The sequence below is a fragment of the Leopardus geoffroyi genome, chromosome B1 (genome assembly GCF_018350155.1).
Source record: "Leopardus geoffroyi isolate Oge1 chromosome B1, O.geoffroyi_Oge1_pat1.0, whole genome shotgun sequence".
NCBI classification, from domain to species: Eukaryota; Metazoa; Chordata; class Mammalia; order Carnivora; family Felidae; genus Leopardus; species Leopardus geoffroyi.
In genome coordinates, this window is record NC_059327.1 from 42397923 (window position 1) to 42420055 (window position 22133).

The window sequence follows — 22133 nt, forward strand, 5'->3', positions numbered from 1 at the left end:
TCTCTCTGTCCCTCCCCCACTCACGCTATGACTCTTTAAAAAATTAATAAACTTTAAAAAAATTTTAAGAATGTTTATTATTTTTGAGCGGGGGGTAGTGGCAGAGAGAGGGACCTGAAGCAGACTCTGTGCTGATAGTAGAGAGCCTGTTGCAGGCCTTAAACTCTTGAACTGTGAGGTCATGATCCACAGCATCTAAGTCAGATGCTTAACCAACTGAGCCACCCAGGTGCCCTTCTACCATTTTCTATTCTAAATTTCATCTTTCCCTTAAATAAAAATATAGAAACCTATTTTTTTTAAGTTTGTTTTTACACAGTTGGAAATAGTTTTGCTGCTAGCAGGTCTTATTTAATAATGTTCATTTTCTGGCTCTATGTATATATTTTAACTCATTCTTTAATAGATAGCATTCTGTAGTATGTAATATTGACACATAAGTTATTTCAAGGAATTATCACTTAAGAGTACTGCAGTAAACATCCTTGTATGTAAATTCTTATGTAATAGAGGTTTTCTTTTGTAGGGTTGGTATTAAGAAATGGGTTTCTGTAACAAGAAGTATGAGTAATAGTAATAATAGTGACAACAACAACAACAAAAGTAACAGACATTTAAGGAGCACATGCCATTCGCCAGGTGTATTTCTAAGCAATTTGCATGTAGTAACTAATTTAATTTTCACAACAACCTTCTTCATTACTCACATTTTATATTAAGATTTTGAGAGAGATTTTCAGTTTCTGGAAAGAAAGTAGCAGTTTAGATTTTCAAAAGCATGCAATATGTGCTAAAATATTATATCACATCTTCGTGTCAATTTGTATTTCCCTAAATATCTTCTCTAAACAGTTATCAGCTATTTGTAGTTTCTTATTTCCAGTTGAATGAATATTTATTTTTCAGAGCAGTTTTAGGTTCACAGCAAAATTGAGTAGAAGGTACAGAGAGTATCTGTATACCCTGTGCCTCCCACCCCCCACACATGTATAGCCTCCCCATTATCAACATGCCCCACCAGAGTGATACATTCATTATATTTGATGACTCCACATTGACATATCATTATCACCCAAAGTCCATAGTTTATATTTGTCTTAATTTTTCTATATTGACTTTTTTCTTTTGATTAAAAATTAAAAAAGGAAAATTCTGAGAATAATATATATCACTATGAATGACACACATGCAAGCATTTTATTTATTTTTCTAAAAAGCATACGTGGCAAATAATAGTGAAATCTGTTATTCCCATGCCTAGATATATTCAGTTCTTTCACTCCCCAGTGCTAATCACAGTTATGATACTGATACATATTCTTCTGCCATAATTTTATCATTCATCTGTATGCCTAGAGATTAAGAATCATCATGTTTTGACTATTACTTTAAATAGACACAAATGACACAGTACTCTTCTATATAATTTATTTATCTTAATATGGTAAACCAATAAAGTGACCCCAGTTCTTTACCTTTCCCTGTATCTTCACTCTTTGCCATATAACTTTGAGTTTCTGTCATCAAGAGGTAGAATATATACATCTACCTCAGCCTCCCCACTCCCAGCCCTTGGATATGAGTTTATTTATGCAAGGCCAATTTCATGGGTATGTGGTCTCCCAGGAAACTATGGTTAGACATGCCCTGTACATGGTTTCATTCTCTGCTGTTGCTGCCCTGAGATTCTTAATACTTTTGAACAAGAGACCTCATATTTTCATTTCACCACGGGCCCTGCAAATCATGTAGCCCATTCTGTGTCTATGTGACTGACTTTGGCCAAAAAGATGTTTAGCTGACTTGATTTAAACAGAGGTTTGAAAAAGCTCCCCTGCGTTCCTGTTCTCCATCTTGTTTGTCTGCCATCCCCATGAAAATATGCTGGGGCCAACTTTCTGGGAGATGGAGACAGGTGGGGCACAGCCAAGGTGCCCTAATCATCTCTAGATCAGCCAACATTCAGCTGAATACCAGACCATTGAGCAAGCCTGGCTGCCATTAGCAGAACTGCTAAGGCTACTCGTACTTGACCCAGAAGTGTGAGCAATAGATACTTATTATGTTATTATGTGTAGTTCTGGTTTTGAGGCTGTGCTTTTTTGTGCAACATTTTGCATAACATTTTTATTTGAGAATCATTCATACAGATTTGTGCAGACTGAGTTAATTGATTATAAATACATATGTAATATATATAAATCAAATAAATATATCTCCTTTATTATTTATTCAGCCATTTGTTCTCTTTATTGACTAGGCCTCTAATTCTGTTCTCAGCAGACAAAGTATCTTTGACACATTTATTGAATTATTTATTTATTTATTTATTTATTTATTTATTTATTTTTCAACGTTTATTTATTTATTTATTTTGGGACAGAGAGAGACAGAGCATGAACGGGGGAGGGGCAGAGAGAGAGGGAGACACAGAATCGTAAACAGGCTCCAGGCTCTGAGCCATCAGCCCAGAGCCTGACGCGGGGCTCGAACTCACGGACCGCGAGATTGTGACCTGGCTGAAGTCGGACGCTTAACCGACTGCGCCACCCAGGCGCCCCTGAATTATTTATTTTTAACTGTCATTATTTTAGTTTGAGTGTCTTTTTTTTTCTCTGAAATGGTCTCCTTTGAAAGCTTATTAACTTTTTAACTTGTTAAATTTTCTTGAAATAATGATTATTTTCTGTAATCAATTTCTTCAACTTCCTTAGGAACTTGCTTTTAAGTTTTGCCTTCTTCCCTTTTGTTGTTAATTTTCCTTACATTGGATATTGTTTTCCCTTGAATGATCATTTGTATTTCTGTTACTTCACTAAGGCAGACTTTTTTATTGTTTTGTGTAGAAGCAAAAGTATACATTTTTACTAAGGATGAATAAACTTGTAAACTAAACTGTTATCCTTTTAATTGTGCTTGTCAGAAACCTGTTGAAATTCCTTTTCCTGGGAAATGATTCTGGATTTCCATTTCCACCACCTCCATTTACATGCTTAGTTACTAAAATGTGGCTCTGCTTTTTTGCCACATGTTCTAGGTACTTGCATCTAAACCAACCCAGGTGACTTGGCATGTCCTTGAATATATGTACAATATGAGCTGATGAATACCAGTCTTTTTTTTTTTCTGGGAAGCTCTCTGGTTTTGTTATTTGAATTGAGGAAAAGGGAAAGCTGTCAGGAATGAGAGATGATAAAGCAGGTCTGGAAAGAGAAGTGGTGAAAGCAAACACTCTGTGAATGTTCTAGTCCTTCCTTGATTCTGGTCTTGAACTGCCCCTTGATATTTGGATCCTTGAGAAACCCTGGCAATAAATAATGGTGTCAGATTTCCATAAGAATCACTATCTTCTCTGTAAGAAGATTAAACTTCAGTACCATTTATATGAGGTTTATCTATAGAGATCATTTAGCTTACGGAATTTGAGCAAAACACTGGTCTTCCACATCTAAGCAAAGTCTTTAAGAACTATTGTGTGCCTCTACACTTTCTTTTCTCTTTCTGCTACAAGAAAGGCATGTTCCAGGGGTAAGAGGTATGTCTTTACCCAGGTTCTAGAATGAAAGTAGTGTGGAATTGACTCTGTAATAAACTTGTAAAGAGCAATCGTTGTTTTAAGGCATTGAGAATTCTGGGATTGTTTTTACCAAAGCATAATTTCATGGAAACTGACAGGAAAAGCGTATATTTTTTATTATCAATCCATGGCTGTTTGTTAGCAAATACTAACATATTTATGACGAGTTTTATTGATCATTGAATGTAAAAGAAAACTTTGCCATGGGAATCTGGAAGTCCTAGTTTCTACTCTACATAAATCTATGTCATTATGGTGTCCCTACTGATATTATTATACTGCTTATTATTTTTTCTTATATACACAATATACTGTCAGCAAACTAGATAATCAAGAGATGAGTCCATTTAATTTTTGGATATTTGAGCTTGTAAAATTGAAAGTAAATTGCTTAATATCAGGATTCTATTTTTGTTAATGTTACTATTACAATGAAATGTTATTACTTTGGTTGAATTAGGTCATTTTTAGACCCTCATTTCCTGGTGTATGCATACAACAAATCAGGAGTATTATATCCAGATTCTTCATTTACAAAGGTAAGTTTTGCTTTTTGCTGTGCATATTTGCAGTTTTTTATATAGCTAAGGTGCCATTGGTGGGAAGAAAAAGGATGCTTTCTACCTCACAGAATTATTGGGCAAACAGATCAGAAACCCAAATATAATGTAACAATTACTATGAAGGCAGATTAAATAGAACAACTACTTTTCAGATATGGAATTTAGGAATCCCTTATCCAAAAAGGTTGTTTAAACTATCAGAGGTCTGAGAAAGAAAGTGGGTTAAGGAGCAAAGAATAAGAAACCCCGAAACACAGAGTCATTTTAATTGAGATTTCATAGGACATGAGCAGTGGAGGAAGTGGTGGGAATTACTTTGTGGAAAGACCTTATAGAAAGGGATAGTGAGGATGCAAAAGCATATTGGTTACAGAATCTGAATAGGTTCACATGTGAGATATGAGTTTGTGTTGTTCCCAAGATGCAGATAGGAGTCAAGAAATTTTAAGTATGTGAGAAAGTTAGCTTTAGTCTGTGAGATGTGTGTGTGTGTGTGTGTGTGTGTGTGTGTGTGTGTGTGTGTGTGTGTTTGTGTGTGTGTGTCTGAACAGATGATTGGGAAGAAGTAAATGCAAGTGAAGGATAAGATTCTTCTGCTACATTGCAACTGAGAGAGGATGAAAATAAAAATCATTAGTACATTGTCTTTTTCACCACTTGCAATTAGAAAGCAGAACAAAATACATGAGAATCCTATTTTGAGACATTTGACAATAGGCTGATCAGGAAGTTTTTCTGAGAGAAAAGAAAGCCCAGAAGGTGAGTCATATTCAACTTGGCCCTCTGACTGAGGATAAAGTCTTAACCAGAGCATAGGGAGTTGGAACCAAGCAGAACTCAAAGAATTTGGAGTTCAGTGCTGCTGAAGCAGCTGGAAAGGGCATGACACAGGACCAGAGAAGAGGGGCCATCAGATGTATGATTTTTTATGGGGAGGGGAGTTATGCTTATGTCCCTTACTAAAGATTAGGCTGCCTATGTGCTGGATAAAACTCTACTGAAGGGAAGAGAGTAAAATGGAGATAATACTAATGGTAAAACAGTATTGGGAGATGTTGGATTTTCAGCCCAGAGAGAGTAAGGTGACTTTGGTGACACCCTAGACATTCAGCTGAGACCAGAAAGGCTAATTCTTAGGAGGAAGGACCAAACTCTAGGGTAAGAGATACTCTTACCACCCCAGTTCCCTACCCAAGGCCTAAAACTTAGCAACAAGAGGATTAAGGAAGGTTGCCATTAAATTAATTGCCTTCCAATACAAAATGCAAAACTCTGCAAAGGGTTAAAACATAGTAGATGAAGGAAATAATGCATATAAGGGTAGAAATCAATGAGATAGAAAAATGAAAAAGAATAGAAAAAAAATTTAAGCCCAGAATTTAGTTCTTTAAAAGGACTAACAGCATTAATAACCCCTAGTAAGGCTAAATAAACTAGCACAAAACAAAATTCCATCACTATTAGGAATAAAAGGATATATGATTAGTCATACAGAAAATAAGATGATATTTTGGGGTATTAGGAAAACTTTATGCTAATACATTTTATAGTTTAGATGAAATGGACTGTTTCCTTGAAAAGGACAACTTACCAAAATTGAGGGAAGAAATCATAGAAAATCTCAATCACTTGAAACCTATTTAAAAAATTGAATTTCTAAATAACCACATTCCCACACCAGGTTTAGATGTTTTCACATATTACCTATTGAGAGATAATTCTGATTGTTTCCAATTTAGTTATTAAAAATAATGTTTCTGTGAACATTCTGGGTAGTTCGTTGTGTGGATATAATTTTTTATTTCTCTGGAATACATGTCTGGGAATATGATTGCCAGATCATATGGTAAGAGTAAGTTTATTTTTAAGAAAAAAATTACTAAGCTGTTTTTCAGAACATCTCTACCATTTTACATTTACACTGTCAATGTATGAGAGATAAAGATTGCATTTTTGTCACCTTTGGTATTATCACATTAAAAAAAAATTAGCCATTGTGATAGATGTATAGTGATTATCTCATGTAATTTTGATTTGTATTTTCCTAGTGACCAGTGATGTTGAACATATTTTCATGTACTTATTTGTTGCCTTCTGTGAAATGTCTGTTAGTGTCTTTTACCCATTTTTGAATTGGATTGCTTGGTTTTTACTCTTGATTTTTGAGCAATTTATATATTCTCAATACAGATCTTTTGCCAGATGTGTAGTTTGCCAACATTTATTCCCAGTCTGTAATGTGTCTTTACAGCCTGTTCATAAGGTATCTCATTGGTCAGAAGTTTTTAATGTTGATGAGGGTTAATTTATCAACTTTCCCTTTTTAATGGTGGTTTAGCTATCAAGCCTAGGAGCTCCATATATCCCTGGTTCTTGAATATTCTGCTTTTGTTTCCTAAAAGTTTTATAGTTTTATTTACATTTATGTTCACTTTTTAAAAAAAAAAAATTTAACATTTGTTTTTGAGACAGAGAGAGAGCATTAACGGGGGAGGGTCAGAGAGAGAGGGAGACACAGAATCCAAAACAGGCTCCAGGTTCTGAGCTGTCAGCACCGAGCCCGATGCTGGGCTTGAACTCACAGACTGCGAGATCATGACCTGAGCTGAAGTCGGACGCTTAACCGACTGAGCCACCCAGGCACCCCTATGTTCACTTTTATATAGCTTTATGTTAGGTGTTGGATTTGAATCAAGTTTCATTCTTTTGACAGAGGTTGTGCATTGAATTGCTCTTGCATCTTTGTGAGAAGGTCAGTGGGGCATATTTTTGTGGATATATTTCTGGGTTCTTCATTCTATTCAATTCTTTTATATGTATATATATTTCTGCCACTATCATGCTGTCTTTAGTTTACCTGCATCTTAAACATTTGTGTAAACTATAGTGATTCTTCCCACTTATTCTCATTTTTTAAAGATTTTTAGACTATTCCAGATATTTTGATTTTTCAGATAAACATTTTTTTTAATCTTTTATTTATTTTTGAGAGAGAGAGAGAGAGAGACAGAGCGTGAACAGGGGAGGGGCAGAGAGAGAGGGAGACACAGAATCCGAAGCAGGCTCCAGGCTCTGAACTGTCAGCACCAATGCGGGGCTCGAGCTCACGAACCATGAGATCAAGACCTGAGCCAAAGTTGGATGCTTAACTGACTGAGCCACCCAGGCACCCCGATTTTTCATATAAACTTTAGACAAAACCTGCTATATGTATACAAACGGTGTTGCTAGGATTATGATAGACGTTATGTCAAACCTATAGATCAGTTTGGGGGTAGTTGACATCTTTACTATGTTGAGTTTTCCAGTCCATGAATGCAACGAGTTTCTCCACTTATTTGATCTTTTGTTAAGTGTCTTTTATTAGCATTTTGTAATTTTAGCATTCAGATTCTGTATGTAGTTTTTTAGGCTTATACCAAAGTATTTCGTTTTCTTTGATGCAATTGTAAATGCTATTGTATTTCAATTTCAGTTTTTATATATTTGTTGTTATCTAGAATTGTATTCTTTTGATTTTAAAACCTACAACCTTGCTGAAGTTACATATCAATTCTATGATGGCTTTTTGTTTTGTTTTCATTTTTTTGGTAGATCTTTGTGATTCTCTAAATAGACCTGTCATTTACAAACATGAACATTTTTCTGTTTCATTTTCAATCTATGTACTTTTATTCTCTGCTTAGCCTTACTGTGCTTGTTACAACTTCCAGTTGTGTTGAATCACAATAGTGAGGGCAGACACCCTCATTTTGCTCCCAATCTTAAGGATAAAATATTTACTCTTTTACCGTTAAGAATAATGTTAATTGTAGGGTTGTTTTTAAAACATATTCTTTACAAAGTTGAGGACATTCTCCATTTCTGGTTTGCTAAGATTTCTTTTTTACATTAAAGTATGTGCATTTGATTCAATTAAATGCCTTTTCTGCCTCAGTTGATAAGATCACATAAATCTTTTTCAGCCTGTTGATATGATGGACTGCACTGATTGACTTTCAGATATTGAAAACAGTATCGCATATCTAGAAAAGCTACAACTTGGTCCTGCTATATAATTCTTTTTATTGGTGACTGGGTTTATTTGCTAATAATTTATTGGTTTTGTTGTTGTTAAAGTTCATGAGAAATATTGGTCTGTGACTCTGTGGCTTTCTTGTTTTGTACTGACTGTCTAATTTTTGTATTAGAGTGATACTGGCCTCATAAAATAAATTGAGAAGTATTACCTTCTCTTCTGTGTTTTGGAAGAAGTTGTTTGAAGTACATGCTCATTCTTAAGATATTTGGTAAAATTCTTTAGTGAAATCCCTGGACATTTATGTATGTGTATGGTGGGATATTTTTAATTACCATCTCACTTTATTTAATACTTATGGAAATACCTTATCTGTTTCATATGTATTGTTTTGGTGGTTTGTGTTTTTTAAGGAATTGGTCCATTCCATCTCAGGTATGGAATTTATGGGTGTAATTATGTCACAGTCCTTATTATCCTTTTAATGACCACAGGAGTGTTTTGGTTGTAACATGATTAATTGCTGTCTTCTCTCTTCTTAACTTTAACAGTCCTGCTAGAGATTTTTCAATTTATTGAATTTATCAGAGAACCAGTTTTTTTCTTGCTTTTTCCATACTATTGTCTTATTTTCAATGTCATAGCCTTTACCTCTTATGTTTATTACTTTCTCCCTTATATCTTACTTTGGGTTTATTTTGTGCTTCTTTTCTATTTGTTGGGGAAAACACTTGTATTTCTACCTGTGACCTCCTTTGTTTCTATTGCAAGCATTTTAGTGCTAAAATTTCCTGCTCAGCACTGCTTTACTGCACTCTGAAACAATGTGTTGTATTTTTATTTTAATAAGGGTATATGTATTTTTTTTTTAATTTCCTTTGAGGCTTGTTTGACTCATGTATTTTTTAAAAGTGCATTGTTCAGTTTCCAAGTGTTTGGAGATTTTTCCTGTTGTCCTTGTCAACTGATTTCTAGTTTGATTTCATTATGGTTAGAAAATGTACTCTGTATAATTTCAGATCTTTTAAATTGTGAAGGTTTGTTTTATGGTCCAGTATATTATGTGTGTAGGTAAGTGTTCTTAGATACTTATGAAAAAATGTGTATTCCGCTATTGTTGGTGCAGTCTTCCATGAATGTCATATAGATCATTTTGATTGACGCTGTTTTCAGTTCTGTATTTTTACTGATTTTCTGTCTAGTACTATCAATAACTGAATGGAGTGCATTGAATTATTTATTATTTTGTTTTTCTATCTTCTCTTTTAGCTGTATCAGTGTTTGCTTCACATATTTTGAAGCTCTATTGCTCGGTGCCTATACATTTAGGATTGCCATGTCTTCTTGATGGATTAATGCTTTCATGAATATGCAGTGAGTCTCCTTGTCCCTAGTAGATTTCTTTGCTAGTAAGTCCACTTTATCTGATATTAATAAAGCCATTCTTTGTCATAGACTCTGGGTCTAGAGTTCTTTCTTGTCTAGCAAGAGAGCGGGACATAGGATTGAAAGCAAGAGATGGCTAATGTCTGGGAAAAGACAAGAGCCCAGATTAAGGGTCATTGTTCCGTTTTTATTAGGATCAGAAGGCTCACAAACATGATGATGGATGTGCACAAAGGGAAAATGAAACTGTGAACATTAACTCATGGACATGAGGGAAAGGGGGTTTTGAAGATATGCAGAGTTAGGGGTTTGGGTCAATGCAAAACAAAATCCTGGCCCCTGGGCTGTGGGGTGGAAGGATGTTTACAGCAGACATGAGGTACCACCTCTGTTTACCTAAACTGGTCTAGGGGACAAGAAAGACAGAGCAAGTAACCTCAGGGTCAACAAGGCACCTTTCTTTTGTTAATTAGCTCCTCTCTGGGCAACTTCACCCACAGGGGTCTATAGCCTGATTTACCTATTTACCAAATTTGGTCCTTCCTTCCTGTGAAAGTACTAAGTTTTCTGCTATAGTACTAAGTTGGTGGGCGCTTCTGCCCTGACTACCTAATCCTGTTTATTTCATATACCTATGTTCTATATTGGGGCCTTTGCCCTGTTCTCTCTATACTGGGGCCTATGCCCCCCCCTTTTATTTATTTAATCTTGTTTACCCAAACTTGCGTGTGAGTGTCCTATGGCTTCGTAATTCTTTATGCCTTGTTAACCCATCAGTGCAGGCTCAGGGAATTCCTAAGCTTATTCTCTACAATTCTTCTTTGTTTCATAAATATTTTCATTACATAAGTCTTCCATCCTTTTAATTTCAGTCTACCTATGTTATTGTTTGTAGTAAATTTCCTATAGAGAATATTTAGTTGGGCCATGGTGGGTTTTTTTTTCTTGCATCTATCCTAGCATCTGGTATTTTATTTGATGCTTCTATACTCATACATTTAAAGTAATTATTTATATGTTAGAGATTTTGTTTGCCATAATGTACATATATTTCTGTTTTCTTTTCTATGTTTCTCATTTCTTTGTTCCTCTCTTATTGCCTTCTTCTGCATTACTTGAACATTTTTAGGATTACATTGTGATTTATTTGTAGGGTTTTAAAGTATTTTCCTTATTAACAATTCCCTTTTTTTTCTTTTTTTCTTTTTTATTAAAATATTTTTTTAATGTTTATTTATATTTGACAGAGAGAGAGACAGAGACAGAGACAGAGCATGAGTGGGGGAGGGGCAGAGAGAGAGGGAGACACAGAATCTGAAACAGGCTCCAGGCTCTGAGCTGTCAGCACAGAGCCCCAGACGGGACTTGAACTCAGGGACAGGGAGATCATGACCTGAGCCAAAGGCAGACACTCAGCTGACTGAGCCACCCAGGTGCCCCAACAACTTTCTTAATATTTGCTCTAGATATTACAATATACATATATAACTTATAATAGTCTACTATTGTGGAATTTTTACTACTTCAAGTGAATTATCAAAAATTATTTCTATGTAGGTTCCTTTAACCTCTACATTTTTAAGTTATAATTGCCTAAATATCCCTATCTGTATCTTAAGTCACATGATATTGTATGATTTTGCTTCAACTACTAAATATGATTTAAGAAACTCATGAGGGAAACGATAGTCCACTATACTTACTACTATTTTTATCTATTCTGGTTTTCCAGATTCTTGAATTCCATGTCTTTTTGTGATATTAGCTTTCACTTTTGGAATTTCTTTCTGATATTCTTCAAGGGTATGTGTGCTAGTAATAAAGTCTCCTGGTTTTCTTTTGTCTGACAAAGACTCTCTTTTTCCTTCATTCTTAAAGGATAAATTTTCCAGATACATAGAGTTCATATTTGACTGTACTTTTCTTTTTCTTTCTTTCTTTCTTTCTTTCTTTCTTTCTTTCTTTCTTTCTTTCTTTCCTTTTCTTTTCTCTTTTCTTTTCTTTTCTTTTCTTTTTGATTGTACTTTTTTTTTAGCACTTGAAAATTGCTGTAGTGTTTCTTTATAGCCTCATTACTTCAGATGTGAAATCTGCTGTCATTCAAATTGGTGTTCCCCTATAGGTTATGTGACATTGCTCTCTGGTTACTTTGAAGATATTTCTATTGGTTTTGTTAATTGTTAATTGTGATGTTTTGTTCCTGTGAGTTATTTTGGGTCCATTCCCTGTGCAGTTTGCTCATCTCACGGAACCCAAATGTTTATGCCATTTGTTAATTTTGTGAAAGTTTCAGCCGTATTTCTTTTTCTTAATTTTTATTTATATTGGGCACCTGGGTGGCTCAGTCGGTTAAGCGTCCAATTTTGGCTCAGGTCATGATGTCATAGTTTGTGAGTTCAAGCTCCGCATCGAGTTCTGTGCTGACAGCTCAGAGCCTGGAGCCTGCTTCAGATTCTGTGTGTCTCTCTCTCTGTCTCCACCCTCCCCAGCTTGCACACTGTCTCTCTCTTTCTCTTGCAAAAATAAATAAACATTAAAAAAATTTATATATATTTTTGTGTGGCAAAAATACTTAACATGAGTTCTATGCTCTTAACAAATCTTATGTGTACATTACATTATTATTGAGCGTAAGTATGATGTTTCTATAAAACAAGCCACTAGAATTTATTCATCTTGCTTGACTGAAACTTTTTTTTTAAGTTTATTTACGTATTTTGAGAGAGGGAGAGAGAGAGAGAGAGAGAGAGAGAGAGAAAATCCCAAGCAGGCTCTGTGCTGTCAGTGTAGAGCCCTGATGAACTGTGAGATCATGACCTGAGCTTAGATCCAGAGTTGGACACTTAACCTACTGAGCCACCCAGGGACCCCTTGACTGAAACTTTCACTACTTAGTAAGTGTCCATTTCAACATTTCCCCAGTCCCTGGAAAGCACCATTTCAGTCTTTGGAGATATGAATTTGGATGTTTTAAATATTTCACATAAAAGGACTCATAATATTTGTCTTCCTGTAACTGGCTTATTTCACTTAGCATAATGTCCTTGAGGTCCATACATGTTGCATATATTGCAGAATTTAAGGCTAAATAATATTCCATTAAATGTATATACCACATTTTTTAACTCTACCTATCTATTGGTGGACCTTTAGGTAGTTTCCACATCTTGTCTCTTTTGGATAGTGCTGCAACGAACACAGGAATATCAATAGCACCTCATGATCCTATTTTCAGTTCTTTTGAATAACTACACAGAAATGACATCACTGGATCGTATGCTAATTCTACTTTTAATTTTAAAAATTTTTAATGTTTATTTTTGAAGGGGGATGGGCAGAGAGAAAGGAAGACACAGAATCTGAAGCAGGCTCCAGGCTCTGAGCTGTCAGCACAGAGCCTGATGCAGGGCTCGAACTCAAGAAATGTGAGATCGTGACCTGAGCTTAAGTCAGACACTTAACTGGCTGAGCCACCCAGGCTCCCCTCTACCTTTAATTTTTAGAGGAACTTTCACTCAGTTTTCTATAGCAACTTGCACCATATCATATTCTCACTAATGGTGTACAACAGTTCCAGTTTCTCTACATTTGCCAAGTCTTGTCTATTTTTATATGATCATCGCCATCCTAACAGGTGTGAGATGTTATCTCATTGTGATGTTGGCTTGCATTTCCCTAATAACCAGGGTTGGGTATATTTTCATATACCTGTTGGCCATTTGTATGTCTTCTTTGGTAAATGTATGTTCAACAATTTTAACAATGTTAAGTCTTTCAATCCATGGACATGGAATGTCTTTCCATTTGTTTGTGTCTTGTTTAATTTCTTTCATCAATACTTTGTAATTTTCAGAGTACAAGTATTTAACCTTAAATTTATATCTAGGTATTTTATTGGTGTGTGTGTGTGTGTGTGTGTGTGTGTGTCATTTCAAATGGGGTTATTTTCTTAATTTTCCTTTTAGATAAGGAAGGTTTTATTTTCATTTTATTTTTTTGTATGTTGATCTTGTGTCCTGCAACTTTACTGAATTTCTTTTGTGTGTGTATGTAAAATCTTTAGGTTTTCTACATATGAGATCACATCATCAAACAAATACAATTTTTCTTCTTCCTTTCTGACTTGAATGCCTTTTATTTCATTTTCTTATCTAATTGCTCTGGCTAGAACTTGCTGTCCTACATTGAATAGAACTGGTGAGATTGGGCATCCTTGCTTTGTTCCTGATCTAAGAGGAAAAGCTTTCAGTTTTTCACTGTTGAATACAATGTTATTTTCATAAATAACATTTCATAAATAGCCTTTTATTATTTTGAGGTAATTTCCTTCTATTCCTAGTTTGTTGAGAGTTGTTATGAAAGTATGTTGAATTTTGCAAATTCTTTCTCTGACTATTATTCAGATGATCATGTGATTTTTATCCTCTACACTGTTAATGTGGTTTATCAAATTAATTGATTTTTGTGCATTAAACCATGCTAGCACTGCAGAGATAATCTAACTTGGTCTTGATGTAAAATAATTTTACATTTTTTGGATTACATTGGATTTGGTTTACTGGTATTTTGTTGAGAATTTGCGTCTGTATTCATGAGGGCTTTTGACTTGTAGTTTTCTTGTGGACTGTGTGTATGGCTTTTAAATCAGTGTAATCATGGCCTCGTAAAATAGTTTGGAAATGTTCCCTCCTGTTTAATGTTTTTTGGGACAGTGTGGGAAAGATTGTTGTAATTCTTACTTAGGTGTTTGGGAGAGTTCATCAGTGATGTCATTTGGTTTTAGGCTTCTCTTTGTTATGAAGTTTTGATTACTGATTTAGAGTCCATACTAGTAGGTTTGTTCAGATTTTCTGTTTCTTCATGATTCGGTTTTGGTAGGTCATATGTTTCTAAGAACGTGCCCATTTTCTATGATATCCAGCTGTTGGTGTATAATTATTAATAGTATTCTCTTTTGATCTTTGCTTTCATATCTGATTTTATTTATTTGTGTCTTCTCTTTTTTCTTAATCTACCTGGGGGTTTGTCAATTTTGTTTATCAAGTTGTTCAAAGAAACAACTCTTAGTTTCATGATTTTTTCTATTGTTTTCTTAATTTTTTACTTTTTATTTTCTTTATTTCTTCTCTGACCTTTGTTATTTCTCTCTTTCTGATACTTTGGCCTTAGTTTATTCTTCTATTTTTAGTTATTTGATGTGTGAAGTTAGTTTATGGATTTGAGATCTTCTTTTTCTTCAAGTATGTGTTTACCAACACATAGATCAATAGATCACATAGATTACAGACACCTAGATCAATGGAGCAAAATGGAGAACACAGAAATAAACCCACAATTATATGGTCAATTAATCAATGACCACAGAGGCAAGAATACACAATGGGGAAAAGACAATCTGTTCTTTAAATATCTGGTAGAATTCTCCTTGGAAGCCATCTGACCCTGGACATTTCTATGTTGGGAGGTTTTTACTTACTGATTAAATTTCTTTACTGGTTATAGGTCTGTTCAAATTTTCTATTTCTTCCTGTTTCAGCTTTGGTAGTTTGTATATTTCTAGGGACTTAACCCATTTCTTCCAAAGAGCCCAGTTTGTTGGCATATAAATTTTCATAATATTCTCTTATGATTGTTTGTGTTTCTGTGGTGTTGGTTGTGATCTCTTCTCTTTCATTCATGATTTTAATTATCTGAGTCCTCTTTTTTTTTTTTTTTCATATGTCTGGCTAGGGGTTTACCAATTTCATAAATTCTTTACAAGAAACAGCTCTTAGTTTTGTTGATCTATTCTACTGGGTTTTTTATGTTTCTATATCATTTATTTCATCTCTAATTTTTATAATTTCCATTTTTCTCCTGGCTTTATGCTTTATTTGCTCTTCCTTTTCTTGTATAAGGTTAGGTTAACAATCTGGGCTTTTCTTTTTTCTTTTTACAGGCCTGTATTGCAATCTACTTTGCTCTTAGGACACCTTTGTTTTATATCAAAGGGTTTGGACTGTCATGTTTCCATTTTCATTTGCTTCCATGTATTTTTTTTTAAATTTTTTTAATGTTTATTTATTTTTGAGACAGAGACAGAGCATGAATGGGGGAGGGGCAGAGAGAGAGAGGGAGACACAGATTCAGAAGCAGGCTCCAGGCTCTGAGCCATCAGCCCAGAGCCCGACGTGGGGCTCGAACTCACAGACCACGAGATTGTGACCCGACCTGAAGTCGGACGCTTAACTGACTGAGCCACCCAGGCGCCCCTGCTTCCATGTATTTCTTAATTTCTTCTTTAATTTCCTGGTTAACCCATTCATTCTTTAGTATGATGCTCTTTGACCTCAATGTATTCCTGGTCTTTCCAAATTTTTTCTTGTGGTTGACTTCAAGTTTAATAGAATTGTGGTTGGAAAATATGCATGGTATGATTTCAGTCTTTTTGTAGATGTTGAGTGCTGATTTGTGACCCAGTACATGATCTATTCTGGAGAATGTTCCATGTGTACTTGAAAAAAATGTATATTCTGCTGCTTTAGAATGAAATGTTCTGGGGGCACCTGGGTGGCTCAGTTGGTTAAGTGTCCGACTTCAGCTCAGGTCATGATCTCACAGTTAGTGGGTTTGAGCCCAGCGTTGGACTCTGCTGACAGCTCAGAGCCTGGAGCCTGCTTCTGATTCTGTGTCTCCTCTCTCTCTGCCCCTCCCCAGCTCTCTCTCTCTCTCAAATAAATAAACATTAAAAAAATTTAGAGTGGAATGTTCTGAATATATATGTTGAGTCCATCTGGTCAAATTTATTATTCAAAGCATTGTTTCCTCGTTGATTTTCTGCTTAGATGATCTGTCCATTTCTGTAGGTGGAGTGTTAAAGTCCCCTACTATTATTTTATTATTATCAATGAGTCTCTTTTTGTTTGTCATTGTTTGATTTCTATATTTGGGTACTTTCTAGTTGAAAGCATAAATATATACAATTGTTAGATCTTCCTGATGGATAGATTTCTTAACTATGATATAGTTCCCTTCTTCATCTCTTGTTACAGATTCAACTTAAAATCTAGTTTGTCTGATATAAGTATGGCTACTCTAGATTTCTTTTAGTGTCCGTTAGCATGACAGACATCATGGTTGCATCCCTTCAATTTCAATCTGCAGGTGTCTTTAGGTCTAAAATGAGTCTCTTGTAGACAACATATAGATAGTTATTTTTTATCCATTCACATACCCTATAGCTTTTATTGGAGCATTTAGTCCATTTACATTCAGAGTGATTATTGATAGATATAAATTTAGTGCCATTGTGTTACCTGTAAAGTTGGTCTTTCTGGTGATGTCCTCGGTTCCTCTAGTCTTTGTTGCTTTTGATCTTTCTTTCCCACACAAAGAGTCCCCTTCAATATTTCTTGCAGATCTGGCTTAATGGTGACAAACTCCTTTAGTTTTTATTTATCTGGGAAACTATTCTCTCTCCTTCTATTCCAAATGACCGCCCTGTGGAATAAAGTATTCTTGGCTGAAGATTTTCCCATTCAGCATGTTGAATACATCTTGTCACTCCTTTCTGGCCTGCCATGTTTCTGTGGATAGATCTGCTATGACCCTGATATGTTTTCCCTTGTAGGTTAAGGACTTTTTTTTTTTAACCTTGCTGCTTTCAGGATTCTTTCCTTGTCTGTGTATTTTGTTAATTTGACTATGATATATCTTGGTGTGGGCCAGCTTTTATTGAATTTGATGGGAGTTCTCTGTGCCTCTTGAATTTTGATGTCTATTTTCTTCCCAAGATTAGGTAGATTTTGAGCTATTATTTGCTTCTGCCCTCTTTCCCTCTCTTTTTGTGGGACTCCTATGATACGAATATTATTATGCTTTAAGGAGACACTGAGTTCCCTAAGTCTACATTCGTGATCCAATAATTTTCTTTCCCTCTTGTTTACAGCTTTATGATTTTCCATCATTTTATCTTCTATATCACTGAATTGTTCTTCTGCTCTCTGCTTCATCCATCCTCATTGTCATTGTATCTAGTCAGTTTTGCACACAGTTGTAGTATTTTTTATTTTGGCCTCACTAGGTTTAGTTCTTTTATCTCTGCAGTAGGGGATTCTCTACAGTCTTCTATGATTTTCTCAAGCCCAGCTAGTATCCTTATTACTATTTTTTTGTTTTTTGTTTTTTTGTTTTTGTTTGTTTTTAATTCTGGTTCGGGCATTTTACTTATATCAGTCTTGATTAAATCCCTGGCCATTACATCTTCCTGTTCTTTTTTGGGGGGTCACTTCCTCCATCTTGTCATTTTTTCTAGGTCATTGTTTTTTTTTTGGTAATTGTTAGGAAAGCCTGTTATATTCCTGCTTCTGAGAGTAGTGGCTATATTAAGAAGAGGTCCAATACTTTCTTGGGTCTGGTGCTTCAGGAGGTGTTTCAGAGTGTGCACTCTGCTGTTGTGTTTTGGCTGCTCCTTCCCTTAGGTCAATCCTCTGCGGAGTTTCTCCTTGCCTGCAGTAGGGGTGTTTGGACCTCGTCCACTGTGTGGCAAGTTTTAAGTAGGTGTGTTTGGTCTGCTTGTTAAAAGAAGCTAGATTCTATTCCCCCTAGAGCTGAAGCTTTGCAGCACTCTCTGTTTGGTGTGTGCACTTGGTGTGTGCAAGGTGTTTGTGCTGGTCTTCTGGGAGAGATACGCAGACTTGCCCTAGTAGACATGTGCCTGCAGGGTGCAGTGGGGTGGGGCTTGGTGTAAGCAGGCTATGGCTTCCACTGTGGGATGCTGTGTTGCTCGTTGACCTGGTCAGTGCTATTGGATGTGGGGGAAATGGCTTCACTCTACTCTCTAGTTTCTGGAGTGGGTAGTTTGTGCCTGCCACTCTTCAGGAAGCCCTCGTAGAAGAGCAAACAATCACCCCTCATGTGTCCCTGGCCTCTGTCAGATCCTTGCCTTTACCCTGTCTGTGTCTGAGCTGTATGCCTGCCAGGTGGCACAGTATTCCTGTGATTTATCTCAGGTGTGTATCTGTTTTTTAAAACTTTGCATTTGGGGAAACTATGTGGCACAGTTCCACACTGATCTCTGGGGAGGGTCTCACCACACTGTGCTAGTTTACCCTCGTGCTAGTTTACCCCATACAGGGAGTTGCATGACCATGCAGTGGTTTAGAATTTATGGTAAAGCATAACAAAAAGCTGGCACCAGGGTTTGCTGCTTTCAGCTGATGTCTCTGTTCCTGTGCTACTCAATAGAGCAGTACTTTGACACTGCCAGTTCTTTTGTCCCCAGAGAGGCAGTGCCACCCCTCCTAAAAGAAGGGGAACTGTTTCTCCCTATGTGACCCAGGGATCCTCAGACCATGCTTTCCCTTCCAGGTCTCTGTCTTCCATCCCCACTGGAGCACTACTAAGCCTTTTAGGCATGACCCCAGTGATTTCAGGGACTTCTAATACTTCAGACTTTGTACTCTACTGTTTATATAAGCTTGTGGCTGGCATTCAGCCTCTCTCCCTTTCCTAGTCAGTGGTTCTGGGGAAGAATTTTTCTCGTGCAGTCCCCTATGTGTGCTTTCTTTCCTCCTGTCCCCTCCCATCTCCTCCCCTCCCATCCCCTCCCCTCCTCTCCCCTCCCCTCCCCTCCCCTCCCCTGTCCTGTCCTGTCCTGTGATCAGGGCTCTCCCCTTTGCCGCACCTGCTGTTCTTTTCTCCCCCAAATCAACTCTTTGCAGTTCCTACCTTCCACGATGTGGCTGTTTTTCTCCCTTTAGATGTTGAGTTTGTTCTCTCAATTTGAGTTCTTGGGTGTTCAGAATGGGTGTTGATATTTATCTGGCTGTGTTTGAGGTATGAGGCAAGCTTAGAGTCCCCTTACTCCAGGATCCCAGCTCCTTCCTCTGTTTGGTACTATTAAAAAATATTTTCTGTCTCTGAAAATTGTAATTGAAATTGTCAATTTGTTCATGCATTGTCCTCTTGACCTCAGTGAACATTTTAAATTCTCTGTGAGGTAAATTATTTCATTTTATTTAATTAGCATCCATTTCTGGAGATATCTTTTTCCTTTATTTGAAATGTCTTTTCCTGATTACTCATTTATTTGGCTCTCTGTTTTGGTATCTGCTCATTAGACAAAAGTAGTTGCTTTGCCCAATCTTCACTGACAGGACTTGTACAGAAAAGTATCTCAACAAGTCATCCTGTCCAATCATTTGGGGGGCCTCTACCAAATCTTTTTCTCTCCAGGGGGAGACATGCATCTGTGCTTTTTCCTGCTCTGTGTTGATCAGGAGAGAGGATTAGTAGCATCTACCCTCACAAGCTGCCGCCTCTATTCTCACCCAAGCAACTATATTGTGCTTGGCCCATCTGTGTTCCAGGATTGGTGAGAAAGATGCCAGTTCTTTTGGCAGTTTTGGTGAAGTAGGGAAACTACATGTATGGATCAACTTTTTCCTTCCTCAAGGAGAAGCAGAGCTGGCATCTTTTTGTCCACTTATTCTGTGCTTAGTGGGGACATGGGGGAGAAACCCATGGTGTCTACTAGCCCAAGTCTCTATCTCCATTGTTGCCTGGATGGCCAGATTGTGCTGAACCTATTAGAGCTCCAAGACCAGTGAAATGGGTTCTAGTTCTTTAGGTAGCCCCTTCAGAAAAATTGGGGCTCTAGACATGAGGACAAACCTGTTTCATGCTCTGGGTTAGGCTGGGAGCTAGAGGGCCGTTTTGTGATCATAGAGCGGTGCTCTGGGGCAGTATCCCTATTGAAAGGGGATACCAAATCTCTATATTGGCTTTGGTGAGTCTGATTTTGCATTTTCCCAGAGTGTGCCCCTACACACTTTTTAATTAGTTTAATTAGCTTTTTAATTAGTTTCAGATTTCTTATAAAAGAAATTTGTCTGTGAATTGTTGCTGAATTCATTTGTTTTTGAAGGGGTGGGGGGTGGGGGTCGAAGGTTTCCTACTCTGCCATCTTCCTGACCAGAATTTTAGCTTTTATTTCTTTGAATACTTTTCAGCCCTATATTCTTTCTGTTCTTTTCCTCAGATTCTGATATTTATTTTAGATCTTTTGTTATCGTTTCATGGGTCCTTGGGGCTCTGTTTATTTTCTTAGTTCCTTTGTCTCTGTTATATATATTGAGTAAATTCTATTGATCTCTTCTCAAGTTCACGGATTCTATCCCTTGCCATCTCCACTTTACTTATCAGTCTATCAAATATGTTTTTTGTAGATTTGTTTATTCTATTTTTTAGTTCTAATATTTTTTATCTGTTTTTATGGCTTCCATTTATTTTCTGTTCTTTAATTTTTTTCAAGATTATTTGTAATTGTTTACTGAAGCAATACTATCACAGCTACTTTAAAATCTTCATTAGTTCCAACATGTGGCTTATCTCAATATTGTTATCAGTTGGTTTTCTTTTCCCATTCTTGTGATTTTTATGGTTCTTGGTGTAATGTGTGATTTTTGATTGTGTCCTTGACATTCAAATCTATTGTTAAGAGACAGTAACCCAAGTTTAGATTTAGTGTGGTTTGTTGTGCGAATGACAATTTCACTTTTGAGGTGCTTTTAATGTTACTCTATTGTGATTCAGAAGCTCCTACTGGATCTCTGCTGATACGGCCTATAGTGGTAAAAGGTACTTTCCTGGGCCACTTTGTATTACTAGGTGGGGTTGGGTGATGAAGGTCCCATGGGATAGAGAGCATTTACTCTGGCTCTTCTCTAGCACTGTCAGTGCACTTCTCACTCTGATAGTGCCCCTGGGTGAGGAAAGTTCCTATCTGGAAATTCTTGTCCTTTGTGTTGTGGGTGTTGAGAATTATTTCATGAGGCTCATTTTCTCCCACTGGTGCAAAGCCAGGAGCTACAGAGACTGAATTGCTTTCTGCTGCTGGGTAGAGGATTTGGACATGGTTTGTATTCCACCTTTTTGTAAGGGCTTGTAGCATAGTCTGTTGGAACTAGTGCAGACAGAGGTGGCTGCTGCTGTTCCTTAGCATGGGGCAGGGTATGCCCTGCCACTGTCAGTGGGTGGGGAATAGGAGTTAAGCCTAGTTTTGAGAAAAAGTGAATGGTTACTGATGGACATGTATATCTGGGAGCTAATAGCATATAAACAAATTTATGGTAGAGAATGTGATGATACTTTTCATTGCACAACATTAACAAAGGAACAGGATTGACTCTAGTTATCACTAGATTTTTAAGGGAAGAAAAGGGAATATTCACTGAATGAGAATATTAGGGGAGATCCTGGGAAGACTAATGCTGTGAACATCTAGAGGGAGAAGAGCTTGAACTAGTGATGGTGAGCTATATAGATTAAATAATATGGTGAGATATTAAAGAGAAATAAAACTGAGGAAATCTCAGTTAACATGCTTTTGGGTAACTTGGAAAAAATTAGTGAAATGTTCATATTTGAAGTCACATTGATGCCGCTAATTACATTAAATTAGCAGCTATAGATTATACATTCAAGAAATGTCAAATATACTCAAATAAAAAAATTTAAATAACCTGACAAAAAGAGAAAAGCTCCAGCTGAATCATTAAAAATAATACTGTAAAAACTAAGATCATGACACAGAATCAAGATTAAAAAT

General features: G+C 36.4%; 1 protein-coding gene across 6 annotated transcripts in view; it reads left to right on the forward strand.

Moving 5' to 3' along the window:
• Positions 1 to 22133, forward strand: part of LOC123588564 (A disintegrin and metallopeptidase domain 3-like) — a 123568-nt gene that overhangs the window by 11612 nt on the left and 89823 nt on the right. For 4 of the 6 annotated variants that reach the window (XM_045459760.1, XM_045459722.1, XM_045459731.1 and 1 more), the window contains exon 4: positions 4038 to 4116. In XM_045459760.1, the coding sequence (XP_045315716.1) occupies positions 4038 to 4116 (79 nt within the window). Of the gene's footprint in view, positions 1 to 4037; positions 4117 to 9427; positions 9568 to 22133 lie in introns of those variants that run through there. The other 2 variants (XM_045459752.1, XM_045459746.1) reach the window with 2 other exon arrangements.